At 46.3% G+C, this 26,939-nt stretch overlaps 1 protein-coding gene across 2 annotated transcripts in view; it reads left to right on the top strand.

Moving 5' to 3' along the window:
* LOC119658806 (cell growth regulator with RING finger domain protein 1-like) overlaps positions 1 to 26,939 on the top strand; it is a 159,833-nt gene that overhangs the window by 120,613 nt on the left and 12,281 nt on the right. For both annotated transcript variants that reach the window (XM_038066529.1, XM_038066528.1), the window contains 2 exons: positions 6,080 to 6,260; positions 6,331 to 6,478. In XM_038066529.1, coding sequence (XP_037922457.1) covers positions 6,080 to 6,260; positions 6,331 to 6,478 — 329 coding nt within the window. The remainder of the gene's footprint in view (positions 1 to 6,079; positions 6,261 to 6,330; positions 6,479 to 26,939) is intronic.

Genomic DNA, 26,939 nt, shown 5'->3' with positions numbered 1-26,939 from the left:
TTGCAGACCTCGGTCCTTGCAAAAGATGCAGCAGCAAGGTTTGCCACATTTGTAACACAAAATGCTTCTGTCTTGCCCCTTGCAAACCCATGCTATTAGGTTGTGCACGGACTTCTCGAAGAACTTCCGTGAAAGATCTCCCTTCGTTCGGCTTGATGAGAATGGCCTCTGATCGTCGTTTGCTCCTTATCTTTTTCTTTGACGCTGATGTTGCCGTCGTAGTAGACTTCGACTTTGATACAATGCAACCACTGCCGTCGCTATTCAACTTTGGTTGTTGCTGCCGAGTTTTCTCACAAATTTTCCATCCCGATTTCATCTGTTAAAATTTGTCTGACTGTTTCACAGTTCATACCCAGGTCCGAGGCCTATATTAGAACTGCTGAACGCCGATCTTCACGGATTAGGGCGCGCACACGCTGCGCATTCGCGTCAATCCGACTGGTCTCTCGCTCCGTGCCTTCCACGCTTTCACGCCCCTCCTTAAACTCGTTACGTTACGCTTTTACAATTTTAGCGTACGTTTCCGAAGCTGTTTCGCCCAATCTGACGCAAAATTTCATCGCGACACGTTGATCGTTTCCCCACTTCCGTGAAGACCATCACCCACGTCAACACACGTCTACTCAACACGAACTAAAAAAGCTAGAGCGATGGTGAATATATCATTGGAGAGGGGAAGGATGCCGGGGAAGGGGAAGAGAGTTTGAAGGTTGCAGGTTTACCACAAGCGCGGCAATAAAATCAGTCTCATTACTTAGTTGTCTGACCTCGTACTTGCGAAAAAGCATCCACCACGAGTATGGTTCTGGCAAGGATGATGCCGAACGTATGGGGACCGCGGCATACTTGCAGGCTGCTCATGGACAGGCTGGTAAGTTCTGTGTTGTTGTATGCAGTACCAGTTTGGGGAAAAGCGCTGCATGTTTTAGGCAATACACACAAACTGAGAACGGTCTACAGAAAAACAGCCTTTAGGGTGTGTTCTGCCTTCAGAATCGTCTCAGATCATGCAGCGTTCGTCATTTCGGGAATGATGCCGATTGACATCCTGACCACCGAAATGATGAGCATTTATAACACCAGATTCATCTCTCCCTTATCGCAGATGAAAAAAGCCGAAAGGAAGAGATCCACTAGCAAATGGCAACGGCGATGGGACCAGTCAGAAAAGGGTCGTTGGACTTACAGGTTGATCCCTTCCATCAGGGACTGACTGGAGACAAAGGATGAGGAGGTCAATTATAACCTGACCCAGTTTCTCACCGGCCATGAAGGATATCGTCAATACCTGTACAGACAGCTGTTGGTCTTCCCCCCTAAGCCAAACGACGAATGGCGCCCCTGTGTGGATTACAGAAGACTAAATGCATAGACTGCTCCTGACCGATATCCAATTCCACTCATTCACGACTTTGCTCATCACCTCGCGAATTGCCGCACCTTTTTGACCTTGGACTCTTCGAGTTCACCCAGATGACTTTCGGACTGTGCAATGCGGCGCAAATCCTTCAAAGGTTCATTCACTCAGTCCTACGAAACCTCGATTTCTGTTTCGTATATTTGGATGATGTTTTGGTCGCCTCTTTCACTGAGTTTGCGCACTTAGCCCATCTCGAGTGCGTTTTTCAACGTCTCTTTGAGGCCGGCTTAGTCCTAAACGTTGAGAAATGCAAGTTCCTTCAAAAACAAGTGAGATTCCTCGGTCACTCCATTTCCCCTGAAGGAATACAGCCCGACCAAGATAAGGTACAAGCGATTACAAGCTTCCCGCGTCCGAAGACAGTGAAGGAGTTGAGGAGGTTCTTGGGCATGCTAAACTTCTACCGCAATTTCCTGCCCAAGGCCGCCCAACAGCAGTCCGTTATGAACGCCTACTTGTCTGGCCCCAAAACTAAGGACACACGAGAGATCGTGTGGTCTGAGGAGGCTGTCCGCGCGTTTGACAAATCCCGTCAACAACTGGCATTTCTTCTGCAAGATGCACCCCTAACCGTTTTTGTTGATACCTCTGACATCGCAGTAGGTGCTGCTCTTCACCAAAAGACGAATCAAGTCGGCAGCCGTTGGGCTTCTTCTCTAAGCAGTTGAACCCCGCTCAACGGAACTACAGTAGCTACGATCACGAACTGCTCGCCGCGTACTTGAGCATCAAATACTTCCGCTTCTCCCTAGAAGGCAGGCCGTTCACAGTGTTCACGGACCATAAGCCTCTCACATATGCTTTGAAACAAAAGCCCGACAAAGCGTCCCCTCGTCAGCTTCGACACCTGGCTTTATAAGCCAGTTTACGTTAGACATCCAGCACGTGTCCAGCAAGGACAACATAGTTGCTGACGCTTTGTCTCGTGTCTCCGAGGTTAACATCCCCGCCTCACTCGACTTCTCGGCTATTGCCAAGGCGCAGGAGGATGACGCAGCACTTCAGAGCCTCAAATCCCCAAACACAAATTTCGGGAGTTGCCCATCTTCGGCTCGAACCTATCTCTCTGCTGCGAAGACTCGGAAAAGGGACCTCGGCCATACATTCCGGCCACCTTTCGCAAGGAAGTGTCCCACACGGTTCACGAATTAGCGCATCTAGGCATCAGGACAACAAATCGGCTAGTCACCGAGAAATACTTCTGGCCCTCCATGAACAAGGACGTCAACTCCCGGGCCAGAGAGTGCATTGCATACAAGTTGTGTAAGGTCACTAGGCATATAAGAAAAGAAGTGGGCTCATTCCCCCGCACTACCAAGCGGTTCCACACTATACATCTCGACATAGTAGGACCTTTGCGACACTCGCACGGTTACAAGTATTGCCTCACAATCATCGACAGGCTTACGCGGTGGCCTGAAGCAATACCTTTGAAAGACATTACGGCGCAATCTTGTGTCGAAGCCCTCTGCCGGGAGTGGATACCTTGCTTTGGCGTCCCTGCTGTGGTCATCAATGACCAGGGAATGCAATTTGAGTCCACCCTTTTCTCGGAGTTAGGCAAATTCCTGGGTTTCAAACGCCAGCGGACTACGGCATACCACCCGCTATCCAATGGGATGCTAGAACGTTGACACCGGACGCTGAAAGCCGCCATTATGGTACGCGACGATCCGTCCTGGACTCAAGTCTTGCCTCTCGTTCTACTCGGCCTACGTACAACCCGCCGAGAGGAATTTGCTGCCAGCCCCGCGGAGCTGGTATACGGGGAGAACCCAAGACTCCCAAGTGATCCGGTCTTCAACAAGAGATCGGGTCTCACAGAGTCGGGGTTGGTACGGCTGCTGAGAGACAATCTCCTACGCATCAAAGCCACACCTCCCACCTCACTCGTCCGCACCTGTCTGTGCGCCCAAGGAGCTGAACACGTGCACGTACGTCCTGGTCAGGACGGATGCTGTCCGGAAGCCGCTGCGGCATCCATATGAACGCCTGTACCGCGTTCTCGAGCGTGGAGAACATTTCTTCCAGCTCGAGATCGGAGGATGCAGGAAGGCGATCTCCCTGTCCAGGCTGAAACCCGTGTGCGACCCAAAGTAACGTCGCGTTCGCTTCGTGGACTGATGGGGAACATAGTTCCGGATTCGGTCGCTGAAATCCCCAGGTTTCATCTAGGGGCGGAATGATGTGGCGTAACAGAATTGGCAGCATTCGAAATTCATTTCGAATGTTGCGAATGTGAGCGGGTAGATGACGCCGCCGGCACTCTCCACGCGTTTTAGAACTCGCCATAGGAGTGGAGAGCGAGCGGTGAAAAAGTGCCGTTGGTTGAAGGCAGAGGGACCGCATGGAGAATAACCGGACTCTTCTGCCTAAAGCTTTGACCGAAGGCGGCCACATCTCCACATTTGGCCGACATATAGACGATATTTTGGGGATAGTAATTTTACGACCAACAGGCGCTGAGCAACTGGAACACGAACGAGGAGGAACTATTTTCTATCCTGGCCAGAATACATTGATTAGACGTGGACGTGAAAGGTAAGCAGAGCAGAGAATAGAGCACAGTCTAAAGTGAAATCGGAACAAATTTTACTTGATGTCGAACTGTTCGGCTTGGTGGTGATTATTACAGCAGCATTATTCAAGTGCCCTTAGTGACACCCAGTGGACAGGTTAAAATTGGACACCGCGCCTAATTGTCCAAACTGCGACGGGGACCCAGTGTACATATTCTTCTAATGTCCTAAGTTCGTGGAAGAAAAGAGGAGCCTAGAGGAAACTCTAGGTGATATGCTATCACCGGAAAATGTTGCATGCGGTCATCGATACCTAGTTTAAGTAAGCTAACTCCGCCCCGTAATGTAATATCTTAGGGGTGGTTCCACGGAGTAGGGGGCGGAGAAAGTCAGGAGTGATTTTAGCGAGTAAAAAAAACCCATACTCTGGTGTGCTCAGGCGTGAGTCTTTTGAAGATTTTTACCTCCTTAAAAAAACAAAAAAAGACAGACAGTAAATCGATTTAATAAGGTTTTGCTTTACACAAAACCCTAAAGGACTATTGGAGGCCTATTCGCTTGAAAGTGTGTCTATTTATATCAAAAAGTTCGCCTGGCTCACCCCTTAGTAACCTTTTTAAGGTTTTGTGTAAACACAAAACCTTATTAAAATCGGTTCACTGTCTGTCCGTCACACACATTTTTCTCGGAGACGGTTGTAGCAATTAGCACCAAATTTGGTAGAAAAGTGGGAACTGTGAACCCTCACGCATATAATGAGTTACATTCTTTTTCGTCGAATTTAAGGGGGGTCTTCATACATGCAAAAGGGGGGTGTAAATTTTTTTTTCATCAAATATAGTCATGTGGGGTATCAAATTAAAGGTCTCGGTTAGTACTTTTCGAAGCCGGTCTTGGTTTTGACATTTGTTGAAAAGGTGGGGAGTGCGGGGTGTTGAAAGTGATCATTTTTTTAACGAACCCATTCTCAGAAATTACTTAACCGAAAAATCTGAAAATAATCAGGGAGCTGGCCACTATATGGTGCCTAGGCTCCGAAATACCCTCCATACTGATACCTGTTAAAATAAAGTTAATAATAGTACATTACTATCATTTTCAGTAATTGACAGGAAAACCCCCCTTAAGTTCAGCAGGATTCAGCTGGATTTGATTCCGTTTCTCTTAGCAAGTGGGTTTTTTTCGTGATGATTTTTCTTCACCTACTCCCTGAGAGACCTGGCTTTCCCCTTTCCTTAATTTTCCACCAAAATTTACCTACGGTGCATCATGAGCTCAATTCATAGATAAGAGAGCGTCATGTCCAGCATAAGATATAGCTTTATCTAGAAATCAAGTCATTATACCTCCACGTTAACGACCGCGTCATTAGCAGGGCCCAAACCAAGAAGAAGTGTTGCTTTTCTCTATAATTCCGGACTAATCAAAAAGTAACGCCATCGAATTATATCGACATTAAATTAATTACAAGTATACTTTGCCGATGTAACTCAGAATGCAGAGATTACAAGCGAAATCTTTTGTTCCCCGCGGCTATCATTAAACTTTCACTCTTAATAATGATTGCCACCGCCAGAAGAGCAGTAACAACTCCAAATCGTCTGTTATTATTTGCAAAACAAACCAACAAATATGCTCGTGGCCAAGGTAAATGGAAGGCATACATGTGTACCGACATATTTATTAAGAAACCAACAAAGACTATAATGAAAAGTTGTAAAATTAAGTAAAGAAAACAAAGCCATGAAACTCTACGTACTTTTGCACAAGTGCCGGACAGCGATGCTGGCCATAAAGATTGGAGGTTGTTAGTGACCTAATATTCTCTATTTACAAAGCAGTAGATTTTTCCCTTTCCCATGGTAAATAGCATTGACTTTCAGCAATTCACATCGCTGACGAAATTACTTGGAAAGATACATCGAACGGGTTGTTCCTTTTCTAAAATTGCCGGACTCGTGGGTCGTGGGGTCCAAGTAGAAAATGAAATTTAATGATTTTGGTCATGACATTCGTCGTATTTTTATGATTTCTACACACAATATTTGCTGACTAGAATTTTCACTTTTCTTTACGATGAAAGGGAAATCAGTAATGTGATAGTAATCGTCATCCTTTCCGGTACTTTCTTTTGCAGAGATCAAAATCAACATAGCCAGCCAAGTGAAGTACTCAGTACAAGGATTTTGGGGAGTTTCTATCCGCGATTTGCATATGTTTCTGTGGAAACCATGGTCGGAAATTAGGAATCAGGCATATGAAGCGGATAATGCAATCCTAGCCAGCCAATACTATCATCAGATAGCCATTGATCGAAGGTAATCACTTCAAATTATGCACATGTATCTGATGGGACTATTTTTGATTATGCTATTTTTCTATTTACAGAGATCAGGAGCCGCATGGCGAACAACAAATAACACTTCAATCACCCAAACCTCCCATGGTGCTGGGAGCTCCACCACGGCTTGTGTATCCTTTAGTGTTGTTTTTGATTAGAGACAAAAATAGCAAAAGTACGCATCCCGATGAAACGGTGAGTATAGCCCATTTGGTATGTCCATGATTCGAAGTTATAAGCAGAGACGCTCCTTTGTGAAGTATAAGTTTTCTACTTTTTTTCTTTTATCCATTTGATTATCAACGAGATTGTTCTTCAGTTTCATTATCACCACACTTAGTGCTGTGGAAGTGGCGAGCCTGCAGAGGCGGAACAGCACAAAGACGAGCGCAAGCATCAATGACAAAGGGAAGCTCAAACTAAAAGCGGCGGAACAGAGAGGCTGACAACCAACCAGTCAACACAGCCGTTGTCACACCAAATGTGTTATTATGATTGCCAATCACCCCTGAATGGGGCACAGCATGTCAACTACGCTTAGGCGCAATTGAAGACGATTTGCTGAAATGTATTTCAGCTTCCTTCAGGATTTCTAGACGCTTGCACTCTTCCTCTACAGTTCTGCGCTATGAGTTTTTCAGGCGGATGGCGGAAGCATGACATAGCCAGCAATGAAATTGTCGCCTTTTCTTAACCTTTATGGTACGGACTATCAAAATGTTACAGTCAGTACAGACATGGGTTAGCCTAAGGTCACTATAGGAAGGACACGTATCATTTTGGAGGATTTCTATTTTGAACATATGTCCAGCTAATGAATTACGGCCAGTCAAAATGGCCACAATACTTCTGCAAGTCTTCCTGCTTTTCAACAGGATAAACTTTGTTGTATGTTTGTTTGGTTTTGACAGGAAAAGTTTGGTGGGTCTAGCAGCATTAAGGTTCAGCCACCTATCATTACGGGAAGCTTGTTCCTAATTTTTGACAGCAACATTAGCCAATGCTACTGACACCCTAATTGCTGGTTTCGGTGCGGACAAGGGGGAAATTAAATCCTTTTTAGCTAAAGCAGCCGAAATTTAATTTTCTTCTATACCACAATGACCGAGTACCCGGAGTAGTTCCATCGTATTGAATCTAGAACCAGAGTTCAATCAATTTCTATATTCCGATTTTTGAAGTGATCAAAGGACTGCTCAACGTCCTCAATGCAGCGATGCGCCTGCCTTTCAACCGCTCGTCAATCATTCAAATTACCGACCTTAGGAACGCATACTCTTCAATCTGAAAGACCGTTACATATTGTTCCAAGGAAAAAGCCCATTATTCAAGAGGTAGACTATTGCTCCAGAACCCTGTTCTGTTTTTGAGTCATCGGTGTAGAAGACGTCAGTATATCCGGACACATTCTTCTGGTTCGTCCCACTTTTCTCTTCGTTTCAAAATAGCACAGCCACGTCATCCTCATAAGCTTGAACGTGTATTGGCAGATTTTCCAATTCGCATAGTAGCGAGTCAATCAACATCCTCCACAAAAGTTGCGATAGCACACCTCCTTGAAGGCAGCCTTTCGTCGCTTCTATTGTTAGGTAGCAATCAACACCCACTTCAGTACACAGCAATCTCTGCATTAGCATAGCATACATTCACTTAATTAAAGTTTCATCAACACCATGCTCTCTGGCGGCATCACAAAACTTCTGGAAGTGTCGTACAGTCAAACGCCCCTTCAATATTCACAACCACCCCCATCGCGTACTCGTCTTCCAGAGCTGCGTCCTTTATCTTTGAAACCAAAGAATGAAGAGCAGATTCACTTTCAGGACTTTCCACGTTGGTAAGCATGTTGGTTTTCATTTAGTGGGTGCGAGATTAGCAACTTCTCGCGAATGTGACGCTCAGCCAGTCTCTCCAGACACTTCAGCGAAAATGATGTTAAGCTGATTTGGATTTAAATAGTCTTCTTTCGCAGCCTTAGATATGAAAACTATCTTCACTTTCTGCCAAGACGAAGGCCAGAACAAAGCATCCTCAAAAATACATACTCCTTTAGCATCGCTGGATATATGCCATCCATGCCAGGTGCTTTGAAGTGTTCAAATGAAAATATAGCGGCTCTCGCCTTTTCATTGGTAATCACTTCTCTGGCAGTGTCCCGATTCGCCTTGTAACAGCTTCTCTTCTACCACTTCTGAGATCTGTTCTCCCGGGTGGTATACTTCCAAGAGAGTCTGTATAAACTCAACCCTGGAGTTCATGAAAGTATCGTCCGGGTTTCTAAAAGAGTCCAACCTGGCCGACTCATCCTCATCAAGGACTCTGGACAGCCTGGAAGTCTCCCTTTTGCCTTCGAGTGCCTCACAATATGCTCTAAGGAGTCACGTTTCAAAAGTTTTACGACTCTCTTATATTCACGCTGTGAGTTCCAGAAGTCGTCTGGTTGATTTCCTGAGTCTTTGCAGTTCTCGTTTCCACCATGGAAGCGCTTTACCGCTTTGGCCTCGGGAAATAGGACAAGCCTCTTTCAAGCACTCTAAAAGTGTGCGACTCAGAGTTTCCAATTGATCTTCTATCGTCAAAGGAGTCCTTAGTCGCCAAGAAGTTCATCGAATTTTTTCCAATCCGTTTTCCTAGGATTCCGTCTTTGTACTTTGACTGTTCGGCTGCAATAGTCAGATTGAATTCTAAGTAACGGTAATTAATTACTTCACTTCGCTGTCATCAGACCAGCTGAAGTAATAAAATCAAACAGCTTCTTTAGGATTGCATTTACTACTACCCCAACAAATATGCTGATCATTCGCATCTCGACCTATTAAGAGTTCAAGGGCAAGGGATTCTTCATACACTACCAGATCCCTTACTTCTTGCGTCCGCGGAGGGCAGAAAAAATAATAGGGTAAGTAAGCAGAGGCAACTATGACGTTTCTTCTTTTGCCTTTAACCTGATATTGTAAGTTGATCGTAACAAGGCCCTGGGAACAGAATTGTCTCAGCGCAGGCCCTCGGTCTCGAAGATCTCTCATCGAAGAAGATCCTAGCCGCCTTTACTAATCTAATACCACAGATTTTGTTAAAACGCACCCATGGCTCTTGAGCCAGAAATATATTAGGACCGTCCGACAACTTTGCCAGCCTTGCTGTCAGTAGATAGGAAGATGCTTTGGCAAGCTGCAGGTTAATTTGACTAACTATACTCTAATATGAAAACCGCCGGTAACTGAAAAGTCTGCTGCGTTCAATGTGGATCTGACGGGGGTTACCAGCTTGTCCTCACCTTTTTCCTTCTGCCGAGCCTTCCCTTCTCGTTTTTTGGAAGAGTTAGGCAACAGTATCACCGACTGGCCGGCCGTAGTCAGGTTTCCAATTCCTTTCATTAAGAGAGTTGCTGAACGGCAAGAAAGGATCTGGCTGGCCACGCTGTAGACACTGGTTGCAGGTTTTCCCCAGAAGTAAAGAGCTTGTGTTCCACAAATTTCTTCCGTGAATTTGGTGAAGCCTCCAAAATCCGTGTCTCGGCCATTCGAAGTCTGTGACTTCTTACCACTTGGAGAGTTATAATCCTTTGTTTCCATCTTCATGTGTTTGTGGACACCCTTAGTGTAGTAGTAAACTACCTCCACCACGACAAGGTGGTGTCAAGAGGATAGTCTTTGGCCGCGAAAATTGCCAAGGTTGATTTAAACGAGCAGACCCCGGATCCCATCCGGCCACACTTAATTGAAAAACTTTATTAGTATAATATAGCTTGTATGGGGAACAATCGTGCCAATAGGTACATGAAAGTCCTCGGGGTTTAACGTGAGTACCTGCCGTGTAGGCATAATCCCACGGTCCTCTTCGGACACACATTGATTTTGGGACCACAATCAGAGCCCCGTAATGCAAGCACAACGGTCCTGGTTTATACTGAGTGCAGGCTCAGCATTCATACCAGTGGATGCGAGGCCTATCTAACATTTCCGCCGCAACTAAGGGGTGCGGCACCCGAGTTGTACAGCGCAACTCCACGCTTGAGCTCCGAGGAGCTCTGCCCGCGATGTAGGCATAACCACAACCACCATGAAACTGCCACTAGGGGGCCAACCGCAAATAACCGGGCCGAGAATACATCCTCCAGGAATTCTCCTGGAGCATATGCTCTCAGAGGGCCGCCCCGGTTCCCATGGTACCAGATAACGTCCGGTGAGGCTTCGTGGCCGAAGCCACTTAAGATGAGTCCCTAGCAGACTCGGGTCGGGTCGGCCCTCCTCGAGTACCTGGGGACGGAACCCTGTCAATAGGTACAAGTGGTAGCTATGTGAACAGACTTATAAAGACATACAGGCGGACAGCCAGACGAAATAACTGTGACTCTCTTAGAAGTAGTAGTAGCCAAATCAGGCGCGACCCTAGCTGGCAAATAAACACATACTTACTGATGTGTAAACATGTGTTCATGCACTTTCTTGCAGACTGTGTATCGGTAAATATTTGTTCAACGAAGACCCCTTTTTCGCTACACTTACGGCTACAGGCAAGAGGACGTAAGTCTGGGAATTCGACGAACGTTTTCATGGCGTTTTGTTGTAGCGGACATCAACAGTCCCATATTAGGCACAGATTTCCTAGGCCACTATGGGTTGCTGGTAGATCTGCAGAATAGGTCTCTTGTAGATCCCACAACCTCGCTCAGGTCTCAGATAAACTTGCCACCTACTCAACCGTCTTTCTACCATTTTTAAAGACGTACCCGACCCTCGCATTCGTCTTCAGTTGGCGGGACCTCCAACTCGCCGATGTTCTGGTTGTTCAGTACCTCATCAAAGTGTTCATCCCATCGTTCCAATATGCCCATTCTGTCGGAAATCAGATTCCCTCTTTGTCTCGGCAGGATGAGCATCGTGGTGTATAAGGCTTCATCCTGCTGACTTGTTGGTGAAACTTCCATGCCTGGTGCGGTTACCCCTATACTTTCCGAGTTCACAGACCTGTTGGTTCTCCCAGGCTTCGTTTTTCCGTCTGTGAAGTCGCTACTCAGCTCGACAGAGTTCGTGATAAGTCTCTGTGCGTGCCCGCGTTCTTTGAGAATGCAACACTACTCGGTATGCAGCATTCTTCCGTTCCGTTGCTAGCTTACATTCATCATCAAACCAGCCGTTCCGACTTTTCTTGCGGCAAGTATCTTTTTGGCCGTATTTATGATAACGTTCTTCCGGTGATTGTGAAGATCATTTAGTGATGCTTCATCTACACAACCTCTGTTGACTGCGGTTATTGCGGCATCCATTTCCCTCTTATAGGTGTCGCGGAGGGCTGTGTTGTGGATGGCTTCAGTATTCACTCTAACTTGATTGTCAGAGGGGATTGTAGGTGGGGTCGTAATTCGAACTCGGAGCACCATGTAATCCATGGTCCCTCTATAGGTGGCGGAGTTCAATCAACACGTGGTCAATTTGGTTGAAAGTGGTCCCGTCTGAAGAGGCCCACGTATGTTTGTGAACCGCTTTCCGCGCAAACCAGGTACTTCCAACAGCCATTTCGTGTGATACTGCTAACTGGATAATGCGCAATCCGTTATCATTGGTATCCCTATGTAAGCTATGGGAGCCAACGTATCGTCTGAATACGGGCTCCGTCCCTACTTGACTGTTGAAATCTCCAAGTATGATTTTGATATCATACTTGGGACAGGCTTCGAGGATCCGCTCAACTGCCTCGTAGAAGGTATCCTTCTCCGACTCTGCAGTCTTCTCTGTAGGGGCGTAAAAGTTTATGAGGCTTATATTTCTAAACTTGCCTCGCAAACGCAGAGTGCATAGCCTTTCGCTTATATTTTCAAAGCCAATAACATCAGGTTTCATTTTTTGGTTGTTAGCCCTACCCAACCCTCAACCTGGAGGACCAGTTGGTACATTTTGTCTCGTTTTTAGGCGCGGGAGACTCGCCTTCATCCTTCTCCGTCTGCAGTTTTTCATAAAGAAAGAACTCCCAGCGATCCCCACGTGGAGGTGGAGATAGGGTTTGGTAGTAGAGCTGTTGGTGTTGGTTCAGCAGGCGTTTCCCAGGTCTTATGCTCCATCGTGGGTACCAATCCACGTTTCGCCCTGGGATCTATACTACCCTTTGACCGCCTGTTCACAAAGGGGGTGCAATTTGGACTAAGATTTGATTAGAAGAAAAACACTTTCGGGCCCCTATTTCATTTTCAAGGCCGCAGTTGCTGCGAATTTCCTGAGTAGGGCTCACTTGCATAGTCTTTCCGAAATCCTGGGTTATCAAATACCCGTTGAGGTGGAATCCAAGGCTGCCAGCTAGGGTAGCGCCGCCTGGGACGAGTGAGACACTAGATAGCGGTGAAAAAGTAAACCAAGAGCAGGTTCGGAGGGAAAGCTGCGTAGTCCATTCACGGCATTTCTTATGCAAGTTTTGTTTTCTTCCTGAATTTTTAAATAATAACCAATTAAACATTCTTGGAGGAATACCGCGGTAGGAAGTACGCGAATAGGTGGTTCTTGCACTTGAGGCAGGTGCCTTTTTCGGGATATTAACGGTCGTTCAGAGTGAGTTCTCTTTATATGGTTTCACTAAGCAACGTACCTCCCAGTTCATTGTGCAGAACAATTAGATACGTGCAATCCCTCGCCATCAAGTAAGACATAAACAAAAGCTTCCGCACTAACACCTTAACATTCTTCGTCCAGTCCAGTACGTTACCGTTAAGAAATTAGATAATCACTATAGATACTTCGCTTGATTCGATCGGTGTCTTCCAACTCAGTCCCAGCTTTATTTCATTTTTATCGCTTCCAGTTATTTATAACCAGCATAGTATCTTCTCTATATGCAGCCAAGCGCACAGTAATCAATCTTTTAAGAAACAAAACAAAGATAAGTACAAGTGAGTATTCATTGAGGCAGCAGATTTGAATATAAAAAACTACATTATATCGTGTTTGATTGGTCAAGGTTATTACCAAATTGCTACACTGTTATTGTGGTACATCCAACCAGGAGACGCACCGGTCATTTAGTCTGAATAAATTTGCATTTAACGCCTGAATCGTTGGTTTTTATGGCCCCGGCTAAGACGCTGTGTAGATTGTTAGGGTCAAAATAAGTCTAGATTCGTTGATGACTTCTGTTCAAGTGTTAACTTTATGATGTTCGCCCGATTGAAAAGATGAAATTTATTTCATTCAATTTTCATGTTAGTATCTTTTTATTGTTCCATCTAAACTTCAACTACCCAACAACAGCTTGCACTTGTTCGGCATTGTGAAAAATTTCAAGCCCATTGTTCCCTTACTCCGGTCATCTTTATCAGTTCAAGTATCTTTTGCTGGAGGAGTTTTCTTTTTTGCTTCTCGAACATTTCCTCTTGGTTGGCTGCCGTACATTGGCAGATTCACGTTGGACGAGTTACTGAAAATAGCATCGGCGATGCCTTGTTAGTTCATCTTGTGTATAAAGATACTTTTCCATTTTCCCTTTTTTCTGCAATGAAGTTCTTGACCCGACTAGGCTATTGCGTGCATAATAGTCCTGAATCGGTGGCGTACGTGAGGAAAAGCGCGTATCCCCAGCAAGAATGTCCATAGATTCTGACGCATTTAAGATAATTTGTAGGATGTGACCATATTGGAAACTATCTGATTTATATCATGAAGACGCGGTAAATTAAAATAATTACATATCAAGACCGTTCCCATCTTTTTCGCGTGATAGAAGCTACTCTCTGCAGTCTTTCGTTTTGCATGCTTACGTGATGCAGAGCGTGTGCACTAAATGGGTTCCACGCTTGAAAATTACACTTTTAAATTGATTGCATTGTTTCAGAGGCAAACATCACTGAAATTGGAATTGGCGCACAATCTTTTCCCATTGCTTCACAGGTAGTTTTTTTTTTTTGGGAGTAGGGGAGGTGAATGCGTTTACGCACAAAGTGTTGGCCTCCCGCAACAGCACGCTGGTGGACTACCAACTAAACACCTCCCTGTCATCAGAGAACTAGCTTGGAACCGTTTGACACATTACTTCGGGCTAGCCCTCCCGCTCTCCCGGCTTTGGGAGCCTTCAAGTCAGGGAATTCCTTTCACCAACGGGAGGAGAGGGGAGAAAAGGAGTTGTTGTTAGTTCAGGGAACCCCTTACCGTCCGATCCCTCCGCCGGTCGAGTTCAATCTTCTTCGTAATAAGAAGAGCCCGCACATAATGCGCAATACGATTCCAGCTGCCAGCGCTCTTCAGCATCTGTCTGACAATGTTGTCTGGAGAGAGCTCCCCTGCGTCCGCATAAAGCTGCTGGCGGAGGCCGTCCCACCTCTCGCATGAGAAAAAGGTGTGTTCTGCGTCATCCGCCACTCCATTGCAGAACACACAATCAGGAGATCGCGCCTTCCCAATCCTGTGCAGGTAAGACTGAAAACCTCCATGCCCACTTAGAAGTTAGGTAAGGAAGTAATCAATCTCACCGTGCGTTCTGTTCAACCACGGGTCTAATTTGTCGATGAACCGCGCAGTCCACTTGCCCCTTGGCTCATTTTGCCAAGAAAGTTGCCACTCGCTAAGGGTGCGTTGACGTTCTTTTCGGGCAACCACTTCTCTTAAGTTTTCGCCCTTAGGGTGATAGATAGCTTTGCGCTCCTTGGCAAGGAGGGCAACGGGGATCACTCCCGCAATCATCATCACAGCCGGTTCAGAGACGGTGCGATAAGCAGACGCGACTCGCAAAGCTCCCCGCCTCTGCACCTGAGCGAGGCGTTTACGATGCACCTCCTTGTCAAGGGCATCAGCCCATACCTCCGCACCATAGAGAAGAACGGACAGCGTTGCTCCCATGAGGAAAAGTCTCCTAGTTGATATAGGGCCCTCAACATTCGCCATTAGCCGACTCAAGGCCGCGACTCCAGCTGCAGCCCTGTCCGCTGCTGCTTTGGTTTGCTCGAAGAAGCTCATCTTCGAGTCGAGCATTAAACCAAGGTATTTAATCGCTGGTTTTGACTCTATAGTCAACTCGCCGATCGATATGGGACGCAAGGTCGGGATTCTCCTTCTGGTCAGGATGACTACTTCGGTTTTTTCCAGCGCAAGGTTGAAACCGTGAGCAGTCATCCATCCGCTTACCCGTCGCATTAATACGCCAAGTCTGCTTTGCGTCTGTTCAACAGTGCGTCCGGCAACAAGTGCCGCAACGTCGTCTGCATAACCAACCAGACGCGACTCTTCGGGCGTATCGAGTCTCAGCAGACTATCGTAGGAAGCGTCCCAGAGGTCCGGCCCTGTGCTTCGCCCGACGTGATTTCCATCCTCCTCTGGCCATCTAGCGTTTCATAGAGCAGGGAGCGGTCTTTCAGATAATCTCACAATATCCGCAAGAGATAGCTTGGCACGTGAAAGGAGTTCTCTAGTGTGCCTAGCATATCTGTCCATCTTACGGAATTGAAGGCATTTCTGACATCAATCGTTATGAGAAGCACTATCCGTCGAGATCGGCGGCTGTGTGCCCCGGCTCGATTAAACGCATCTACGACCTCCATAACAGCATCCACTGTAGATTTCCCTGTTCTAAACCCGAACTGCCTTGCGGATAAGTCCCCGGCAGCACGGATCGCTTCAGCGAGCCTACCCCTGATGAGCTTCTCGAGCACTTTTCCGGCCGTGTCAAGCATACACAGCGGTCGGTATGCAGACGGGAGCTCCAGGTCTTCTTTACCCTTACTGATCAACGCGAGTCTGGCCACCTTCCAGCGACAAGGAAAAATGCCCTCCTTCAAGCACGCGTTGAATACTTAAAGCAACAATTCTGGCCGTTGGTGGAACACCAGTTTGTAAACTTCCGCCGAGATGCCATCAAGACCCGGGGCCTTCCTGTTTTTCATAGTGAGAACCGCTTCTTCGAGCTCTCTCGTTGTGAAAAGGGGTCAATCCACGACTCTTTCCGCGCTATTTACATCAACCCGTACAGGGTGTCTGGGGAACAATGCCCGCACAATGCGGTCCATCTGGTCGGTGCTCAGTATGCAGGGCTTCCGCAGATCCCCGATTTTCCGAGTGACAAGCTTATAGCCAAGTCCCCACGGGTCCTCATTCACCTCATTAACAAGATTTTGCCAGCCGCGAGCTTTGCTTTTATTTATAGCGCTGTGGAGTCTCCTTTTTGCTGATCTATATTGTGCCTTTATGGCACACGCCTCCTCGTTGGCGTGCAAACGTTGTGCCAAACGGCGGAGCTTATGACACTCCTTCCGTAAATCGGCAATTTCTGCCGTCCACCAGTACATAGAAGGCTTGTCGCGCCTGGGGCCTCTCCGGGGCGTGGAAGCCTCACACACCGTCGTTATTAGATTCATCACTGAATTTACGACGATGTCAGCTGCGACACTACCACCCCCCGGAGTGCCCCCCAGTGCGGCCCTACCTGCTCCAAGAGCTTCGACGAACTTTCCGATGTTCACCCTCGCGACATTCCACACGCAGGGGGAACGTCGTGTTGGTGCTCACCGGCAAGTAGCGTCAAACACTTCACACAGGTAGTTAATCTTTCTTCTCTTGCCTTATTGAATGTATGGAATCTGGCCAACAAAGTCTCCACATGATATTATTTTGCCAGGAGAAAACTATATCCGAAATCTAATATTCAAAATCTTTTGTGATAAATGCAGGTGTTGGACGACGGAACCCAGAACCGTTTATCTGTATCCATAATGAGTGTAGAACGCTTGCAGTAATCAACAACAGCCATCGGCAGACTTGACATTAAATGACTATATAAAGATCATATAATGAACTGAAATTGGGAACTACGTTTTTTTGTAGAATTTGCATTGATTTTTGGGCTCTACATCTTAAGATTCAAAAGATTCAATCTCCAGTAATTGGAAACAGACGGAAAACTTGTTTAATAATTTGTTCAGAAACCACAAAAAACAAAATGTAAACCAAGACTTCTCAAGTTTATGGTTCAAAATTAAAAGGAATTCCATTTTTTCCAACCTAAAATAAATCCCCATTCAAGAAAACCCAGTTCGTTTGTTAACATCCAGCGGGAATTATTCACCTAATCCATAGCTCCATCCATCGGTTACAAAAAACTGTTCCTTGAAATCGAAATAGCTATCAGATACGAGGTCGGCCAATGGATTAGAGGGCATGGAGTCTGTCTCTATTGCATGTTACCGTTGGAGTGCCTGAATCATTAGGCCGTACCCCCTTCCAAACGAGATGGCTTGTTTTCTGGTGCAACCAGATAATAGGTTTCTTACAAAGATCCGTCCTTACAAGTCCCTCACCGGGGGATGCGACTCTAGCTTGTCGACTTCGTTATCACCACAACCACCTCCAATGTTGAGCTTCGTGCAATGTTGCGAATGAGCTACACTCAACCCCGAGGTTTGCTTTTGTCCCACATTCCTCTGAGATCGGTACGATCTTCCGTTCGATATCCTTTGGGGCTTACCTTGTAGATGGAGAAACGCTTTTCCGAGCTCATTGGTGCCAACTATCCTGTTGTGTTAACAGTCGAATCTTTGGCAATGTTCCTTTCGCGTCTCTTAGCTTGTCAGCGGGCTTTCCGAATCTTTGTGTCTTCCCTTTCCCAATCCATTTAAGAAGAAGAAGAAGAAGAGGGAAGATTAAGTACATCGTTATACATTATGTTCCACAGTAGTGGGCCCAATACGGAGCTCGGCGTGACACCCGCAGAAAGAACGTTCTCCTGGGGTCCGTCATCGGTGTCATACCAGAGCCTCCTTTCAGTTAAATAACTATCGACGATAGCAGCGAGATAGGCGGGAATATCAACCTTCGCTAGAGATTTGCGTATTAGATTCCAATTGGCCGAATTGAATGCATTTTTGACATCTAGAGTTACTACCACACAATATTTGCTGGTCAGTAACCAATTTGATGGCATCAATTGTTGATCTGGCTTTATGGAACCCATACTGCCAATCTGAAAGGCCGCCCTGGCTCTCAACAACTGGGAGTAATCTGTTATAGATTACCCGCTCTAATATTTTCCCAACAGTGTCTAAAAGACATATGGGTCTGTATGAGGATGGTTCACTTGGAGGTTTACCAAGTTTAGGCAGAAGTACCAACTTCTGCCGCCTCCATGCCGCTGGAAATATCCCCTCGGACATGCACGCTTCGAACAACTCAGCGGACATGTCCGGCCTGGATTTCACAGCAAGCTTAAGAGCCTCATTCAGTACTCCGTCCAGGCCCGGCGCTTTATTGTCTCCTATTCTACCGCAGCCAGCCAGCAACCAACAACATCAAACCCCACTGGTCAAACGGGAAGAATAAAGATAGGAGAATGCAACTTTGAGATCGTTGATAATTTCTCCTATCTAGGGTCGAACTCTTGGCCGCGTTCGAGAGAAGAATCCTCCGAAGAATTATTGGCCACCTACATGAGGATGGACAATTCCGTAGCCTGCATAACGACGAAATCTATGAGCGATACCATGACCGTCAGGTTGTGGATAAAATCCGGCTCAATAGGTTACGGTGGGCGAGTCACTTAATCCGTATGGATGAGGATGATCCCACCCGGAAAGTCTATAAGGGCAATATGTATGGTAGAAAAAGAAGACGAGGCAGACTCTGCCTAAGATGGGATAGGTCAGTATGCCAGAGAGCTTTTAAGGATCTCGAATTGGTGGACCTCGGCGCAAAAACCGGGATGTCTGGAGTTCCTTATTAAGGCAGGCCTAGACTGGATACCGGTTGTTGCGCCGTTGATGATGATGATGATGATTCTACCGCAGATATCCAGCAGCTCGTCTCTGGTGACTGGCGGAATTGCTGTCAAATTCAGAGGTGGTTGGAATGTGTCGGTGCTCTCCTCTTGCTGGGGGAATAACCCCTGGATGATTTTCAGCAAGAAGGTAGGGCACGTGATCTGCAGAGATGAACCGTCTCTGCATCATCCCATCACGATTCTGTAGGCACTCCCTCACGGGTTTACGTCCGCTTCTAAGCAGAGCTCTTTAAAACATTTCGTCTTGCTGCGCTGGATAGCGAAGCTCGAAAATCATATTGTGTGTGTGAGTAGTCTCTCGCAGCATGTATTGTGTCAGTTAGTCTTTGCTTCTAAAGCAGCTTCCCCGCTGTGTCCATCATACTGAACGGACGATACGCTGATCCCCATGTTTATTAGCATAAGTCTCACAACTTTTCAGCGGGAGAGAATAACACCGGCTGTCAAACATGCGTTGAGTGCGTCGAGTACCAAGTCCAGGTTGTATTTACATACGAGTCTCAACACTTCGCTGGATACCATCCGGCCCTAGTGCTTTACTCACTCCTTTATCGACAGCATCAGTTCGAATGGAGTGGACAGGAGAAAGTGCTTGCACAATTTCTTCCATCTTCGCTGCTTCCATAGAACAGAGTTACGGATGGGCACCGATTATTTTGGTAACCAGCTTATACCCGAGGCCCCATGGCTCTCTAGCGACGTCGTTGACTAACTCTTGCTAGCAGCGTGCCTTCTGCCGCGGAAGTTTGAGGCAGTTCCTTCGTAGGCCTGCAATTTCAGTCGTCCACCAGTACATGAGTAATTTCCTTTTGGGAGTCGATGCATTACTAGTTGCGGTGATGAGGCTCATTGTTGAATGAACTAGCGATTCAGTTGCAGTTGTTCTATCTGCGCGTCGGCCTTGTTGCTGATTTACCCCTCTTGAGAGAGCTTCGACAAATTTTGCCACGTCGATTTTCCCGATGTGCACTCTGAAGGTGTTTGCCAGATGGCAGAACATTGGGGTAGGACCGTTTGTCACTGATGATCATTGGCCGCTTCCAGGAACTTCCATCGTTGGACTGCTGACACTAAGGATTCCGCAGCAAACGTCAGGGATAGTCCCTTTTAACCAGGGCATCGGAATGTTGAAAGTCCTGTCCTGGTGGCTATCTCCAGCATCTGTGTGCCTTGAGAATCAGGTTGAGGCGTACCTCATTCGAGAACTCTGCCGGCAAAATCTCCTCCGACTAGAATTCTCCCTTCCGTGTTTCTAATCGAAAAACTTGCATAGATTCATTTGGTGTGAGGTTAATGCTGAAAAACGTCACTTCCGCACAACGAACGCAAACGAAGTGGTCTCGGCAGCAGTGCCAGACATATCGGCATAGCAGGATAGAGAGCTTCTACCTCGATATAGCTCTCTGAGGAGCAACAAGTCAGCTCTTCTTTCTTGTAACATCTGCCCCATCAGGTGATGCTTAGTTACAAACAGCGGGTTGGAACTGCCCTTGTTCGGCAAATAGTCCTCCCAAACTTCATTTTCTCGCAAGCTCACTACTTCTCAGGGGCGGTGACAATGGCCAATTTTTTACCTCTGGAGTTGACAGATGTAACTCCCGCTGGCACATCTGGGTAATCCCTTTTTATCGCTTCCTCCACCTCTTCCGTATCAGTGAGACAATCCAGGTCCCTTATTTCAAGGGTGCACCTGAGTTCTCTGCTGGAAACCACTGTTTTCGAGCCTAGAATGCTCTGGACTGTCTCACAGAACGTATTCTTGTTATCGGTCTTCGGCCCAAACCTGACAAATATAGCGTCGGTTCGAGTCCGCCGGATAGAATTAATGTCTACCCCAACGTCTTCTAGTTTAGCGTTGTTGCGGGCTTCTCGAAGAACTTTCGCGAAAGATTTACCTTCGTTTGGCTTGATGAGAATGGCCTCTGACCGTGGTTTGCCCCTTCTCTATTTATTTGGCGCTGATGTTGCCGTCGTAGTCGACTTCGAGTTTGCCACAGTGGAGCTATTCAGCTTAGGTTGTTGTTGTTGAGTTTTCTGCTACTTTGACGTGCTCCATGTATGATCCATGATTTTAGAATGCACTGGTTCCAGGCAATTTTCAATCAAAATAGCATATACTTTACTTTATTTGATGAAATATTGGTTTTGATTGAACACATTTGATTGAGACAAAAAAGTTGCTATATGTATCGAATTTTGTAATCTTTTCACCTCGTGTGGGGGACAAAGTGCTCGATGTCATCAATGTTCTACCCGTTAATACAAAAGTCCGAAGAATGCGATGATCCGTCAGACTGAGGACCTTGATTTTGCTGATGTTTATCTGTCAACCAACTTGCTTGCCTCCCTAAAATCCAGAGCCATTTGGCCAAATTCTATGATTCAATGATATTATCGAAGTAGTCGGGGTATTTGAGGCCATGGTTCATTGAAGCCGTCCACGTTCTTCGGACAAGGCACAATGCAAAACGTCACCGATGAAAAGAAGCACTACAACTACAAACTCCTCGATACTGCAGGTGATGTCGCTGTGATGAAAACTATATGTTTCTCCGGAATGCCCCTCATACGCAGAGCGCTCCAAACAAACTCCCCGTCCACGCTGTCAAAAGTCTTCTCCGAATCGATGAATAGCTGGTGAAGCGCAGATCTGAGTTTCGCACAATGCTCGGCAATGAATCACAGGGTCTGGACATGATCAGTGCTGGAGGATCCTGAATGGAAACCAGCCTGCTCCCTATCGACAAAGCTTTCAACATGTTCTTTGATGCGTTCCAGGATGATTTTACTTATTAACTTTGCTAGAGCAGGAAGCACATAAGCATCCCTCCAATTGTCGGTTACCAGTTTTTGGAATCTTAATGGCCATTCCCTTTTTCTACTGCCTAGTAAAGTCTGAGATTCTCAAGGCTTACGACTGCGAGTAGATTTAGACTCAATACTTAAGCCAAGGTAAGCCGATGTCAGCACCTCTCTTGTTTCGCACATCCAAAAAACATTTATATCTACTGCTAATCGCTTTATGGTCGATTTGATTAGATGTTCATTGCTGATCAGCTGAGATCCTAAGTTATGGCAAGTTCTGTGCTTGGACAATGGGCCACTAATGAGAAGGTTCTGCATTGGCATAATCTTATAAGGATATAGACCCAACTCCAAACACAAAATAAGACTGTTTGATTCTCTGTGGATGCCCATTAAGCTGATCAACGACGAATTGACAGTTCTGGGTTTGGTTCGATATAGAGCCCTACATCGACTGGGTTTTCTTCACTTCACCCTGATCTTTGTTTAGTTCATGGCTTGAGATCCAAAAGAGTGTACTCATCCTGAAACTTTTCCACGCTGGGACGATTTGTTTGCACACTGAAGCCATGATGAGGAGATCCGAGTTCACGGCAAAATCCAGTTTCGCATTTTGCGAAAATTTCAATAGTTTTTAATAACTATTTTCGTTTGAGCTCTACCATCTACTTAATAATGGATTGCAGAAAATTTGAGAAGCGACTGACTCCTTCCTGGTATTCCACAGACTACCTTTTTTATCGGATAACACCTCTGTTCCTATGACCGAGAATACATAGAAGTGTCACTTTGAGAGTGCCGTCAAGACTGTTTAGTGTGTCCTTACCCTATCCCACCAGGGTGAAGAATGTCGCCGCTGAGTACAAATCCTTAACGGCCACTTGATTCTTGGATTATTCCCCAGCCATCGACTGTCTTCCAACAACGCCAGTACTTCCACCTGGGCTACACTGTCAAATCCTGGCTATACTGTATGTATTCAAAAAAACCCTCGCAACGACTTCAACAGACCATTTTTAATCCGTAGATGAAGAATGCTTTTACTCTCGCAACACGTGCAACTCTGCCCTGGCTGGAAAGCCCACAACAAAATTCCTCTTGAAGCTCGGCTTGAAAGTGGCGGGTTCTTCGTCTACTATGCTACTATGGCCGTACGTTTTCACTGCCTAGCATTCGGGTTCACGTAGTCTGACAGCACTGTATGCTACAACGTATTTAATACGGAGGTGTAGGAGTACATTGAAGGCGTTTGCCAGGAATGACTGCAGAACCCAAGTAGCATCTGGTCACGCCATTCGCTGAATCCCATTAAGTTAGATTCTGTAGTACTTCACGCGCCAGCACCCAATAGAACCGTACGTTAGGATGGGATGAACCACGGCTGTGTACATCCAGGGAACCATCCTCAGCCGGAGACCCCATTTACTTACAGAGGTCCTCTTGCAGGCGTAGGAGGCTATACGTATCTTATAAAGTCTCAGTTGTTTGTTGAGTTTCCAAATCAACTTATAATGCAGGATCATATCAGGATACTTTACACTAGAAGAACGTTGTTTTGCTGGAAAATACCATTAACACAGTTTTGGTTGGATTTACGCCAAGTCCGCATCTTGCAGTCCACAGGCACACCTTTCGCAATTTCTTCTTTCACTCTTAACGAAAAGGAACGTCACTGACACCAATATCACCAGCTCACCGGCATACGTCCCCACCGTCATCCCATTCCTGTGAAGTATCTGTAGAATTTCATCCCAGCATCCCAGAGCGCCGGAGAAATGAAGAAACCCTGGGGTGTCCTTTTGCTCACAGCTCTGGTTAAGTGGCTACCTCTATCAAACTTATCTACATAACCCGGGTTCTCAGCAAGGATACTATCCAATATGTAAGACATCATTTCAATCCTATTCTGGTTGACCTTTTTTCATGGCTTTTTTACTAACGTGGTTGTTGAAAACTTCCTCTATATCCGGAAAGGAAGCTAAGAGTATATTGCTTGTAGTGTAGTAACCCCTCAACCGTGGTAATTACCTCGTGAAAAGCGGTTTCTATGTGCCTTTCAGGTAGGCGTGTTGAGATTTGGAGAAGGATGTCCTCCTTCTGATTGCCGTTAAATAGAGATCCAGAACGCCGCGGTAGGGTCCTTCGTGAATTCATGGCCGCGCTTGCCCGCTTTCTGTATGAAAACCACGCGCGTACATCTTTAGGAGTACGATACCTATCCGGACGAAATACAGCTCCGGTAAATCTCTACAAGCCACAGCATAACCCTTTTTTGCGGTTTTTGGAGCATGACTGGCCTTATACCGTCTGCACTCAGAGATTGATATGCGAACAAGCTGTTTATAGCCCACCTGATGTTATCCTCGATAACTACCGATTTGATAATTTCATACGGCTGGGGCTCTATACCCTCCAAGCAAGGTTCTAACTCAGAGTCTCCTCGCTGATAGCGAAGTGGATGTGGACGTAGCAGCTCCAAGGTTTCACCAGAAAATTCCGTCAACGAGCCCTTCGACTTTTTAAGAAAGGGTGAGCTTTACTCTATCTCGGTGGCAATGTCTTTTTGCTGTATTTTACAAGGCACGAGACTTCGAAAGCGGTTTCGAATGTCTTTTCCAGAGCACCAGTCTTTGGCTCCAGTAGGTCTGTCGATCCAATGTTCCCATTTCAAATGCCGGGGAGTTGCTTTTGATAACTTGATCAAACTTCTTCTAGTCGAACCCTCTGGGATCTCTGAAAAAACAAGAAACCTCTACAGTGAAATTTAGACTGAAAAGTATTCAACTGTGAACCGAGAAGAGTTTCTGATCAGACACTTTCCAGTTCTGAACGTCCCATTGTTGTTGGTTAGTAGGGTGATATCGTCACAGTTCTCCAAGATGGGGAAATAAAAGATGGGTGTATTGTTACACATTGCTAGGAGGCATATGCCTCGTATTGGCTGCATAATCTATTAAGAGGTTGGCCTTCTTCAATGCGATGACGGACATCAGATGTTGGTCTCAATTCCTGCCTGCTCCAGTTTGAATACAGTTAGGTCAGCAGAACTAATTATGGCACAGAAAGGTCTCCAAGCTCTTTCTAGGAAAAGTACATGCTCTAGATCTGTCCCGATCCGATCTGTCGAGAGGGTGTGAAAAGGGGAGATTTCCCCGGGGCAAAGAATTTTTTTGGGGGCCGGAATTGAAATTTTCATGAAGAAACGGTTAATAGGGGCCTAAATAATTTTCACTAAAAATCCATATAATTTTCAACCCGGGCTCCGATTTTCCGCAGAATTTCCCCTCGGGCTCGAATTTTTTCTACACGGCCCTGGTTCCAATCAATGTTTCTTAGGATATGGAATATAATGGTAGTGTTTAGTTTGGAGCCTCCTCTTCCTTCCTTCAACCAATCTCCTGGGGATCTCGTCATATGGGAAAATCTTAAGCTTCAAGGCCTCCCAGGCGTCGCTGGTCTTAATGACGTACGAACCGTAGTATCTACGAAATCAAAGTACTGGATATATCCCCGTGTTTCTCTTGCTTTCCAGGAGATGCACGATCACCATCTCCGATAACCGGACGTCAACCCTGGCACATAGTTTCGGCGTCAGTTTGTTGCTAGCGAACTTACTACGGCATTTGTAAGTGACTCCTGGCCGCGTTACTGAAGAGCCGGCGGCCGTTGCTGCTTCGCTGTCCGTGGAGGTTTCTTGGCGTCCGAGCTCTTGCAACCTCTGCTACTTTTGTTTTTCTGCTCGACTTCATCGTGAGATCGGTTGCGCTGGAAAGCGGTAGGTTTTCCCTTCTAGTAGTTTTCGAGGTATTTGACGCTGTAATCTTCGACAGTCGCCTAGTATTTAGCAAGCTTTCTGACACTCATACTGCCTCCTAAGCAATCTTCCACCGGAGTTTCGCTTCTTCACTGGCTCCCCTACCTCGACGATTTCGGAGTAGGAGGACTGTGGCTGATACTCGCTACGTCCGAAGACAGTGGTTTACAGGCTGGAAACAGCTTGTCCGTCTGCCGCCTTGCTCCCGGGGGTCCCTGCGTTGGTTCCAGCGCAGGGCTACTACGATTGACATTGGTTATACTGCGTTCGATGGTTACTGTCTCCTAGCTGGATTTCCAACATTTCGTCTTTCAATGATGTGCCCGGCATTTAGAGTCCATGTCTTGGTCTCACGAGTTATCCATGAAAAATGTCCATCCTTGCTAGCCTGGTCACCAGAATAAGAATTTTAACTGAAACTGACGGTGCCGAATCTATTGCAAGTTCGTATACTAGAGACCGAACTTCTTCCCCATTGGCACGCAACTCTCGGTGTATGCTGCATCACCTTATCTTGGAATCCTAGGGGCTAAACCTTATATACCAGATGTATTCCTAATTAATTTCCGGGTTTTTTCGATAGATGGCGATCTATGTTTTATGTCGCTGTTGGTCGCACATACCTGTCATTTTGTTTAGTTGTTGTCGAGTGTCTAAACTGCGTTGATGTTTCCCCAAAAAGTTCCTCCAGCAGTACCGAATTTTGAGCATATGCGCCATGCATTGCTTTTCATGTTCAATCAAGGAAAAAAAGTGTCCGAGAGCCACTGTGCACTTGTGGAAATTTATGGCGATCGTGCATTAACATTTCGAACACGTCAAACGTGGTTTCGACAATTCAAAAATAGAGATTTCGACCTGAACGACGCCGCACGCTCCGGCAAGCGAAAATCGTTTGGTAACGCCGAATTGCAACCATTATTGGATGAAGGCAACGCACAAACGCAACGACAGTTTGCAGATACGTTAGGAGTTCAACAAGAAGCAATTTCGACACGTCTGCGAACCATGGGAAAAATCCAGAAGTGTGGAAAATGGGTGCCGCATGAACTGACCGAGAGACAAACGGAGAACCGAAAAGTGACGTGTGAAATGCTGTTTCAACGGTACAAAAGAAAGTCTTTTCTCCATCGTATTGTTATGGGCGACGAAAAGTGGATTTCCTTGGAGGACCCTAAACGCGTACGTGCATCTTTAGGAGTAAGAAGATCGTGGGTGAGTCCAGGTGAAGCATCGACATCGACGGCACGACCAAATCGTTATGGTGTCTGGTGCGACCAGACCGGTGTGATC

The sequence above is a fragment of the Hermetia illucens genome, chromosome 6 (assembly GCF_905115235.1).
Source record: "Hermetia illucens chromosome 6, iHerIll2.2.curated.20191125, whole genome shotgun sequence".
Taxonomy (NCBI): Eukaryota; Metazoa; Arthropoda; class Insecta; order Diptera; family Stratiomyidae; genus Hermetia; species Hermetia illucens.
The sequence above is the reverse complement of the archived record's forward strand: the minus strand, read 5'-3'. Positions and strand labels throughout refer to the sequence as shown.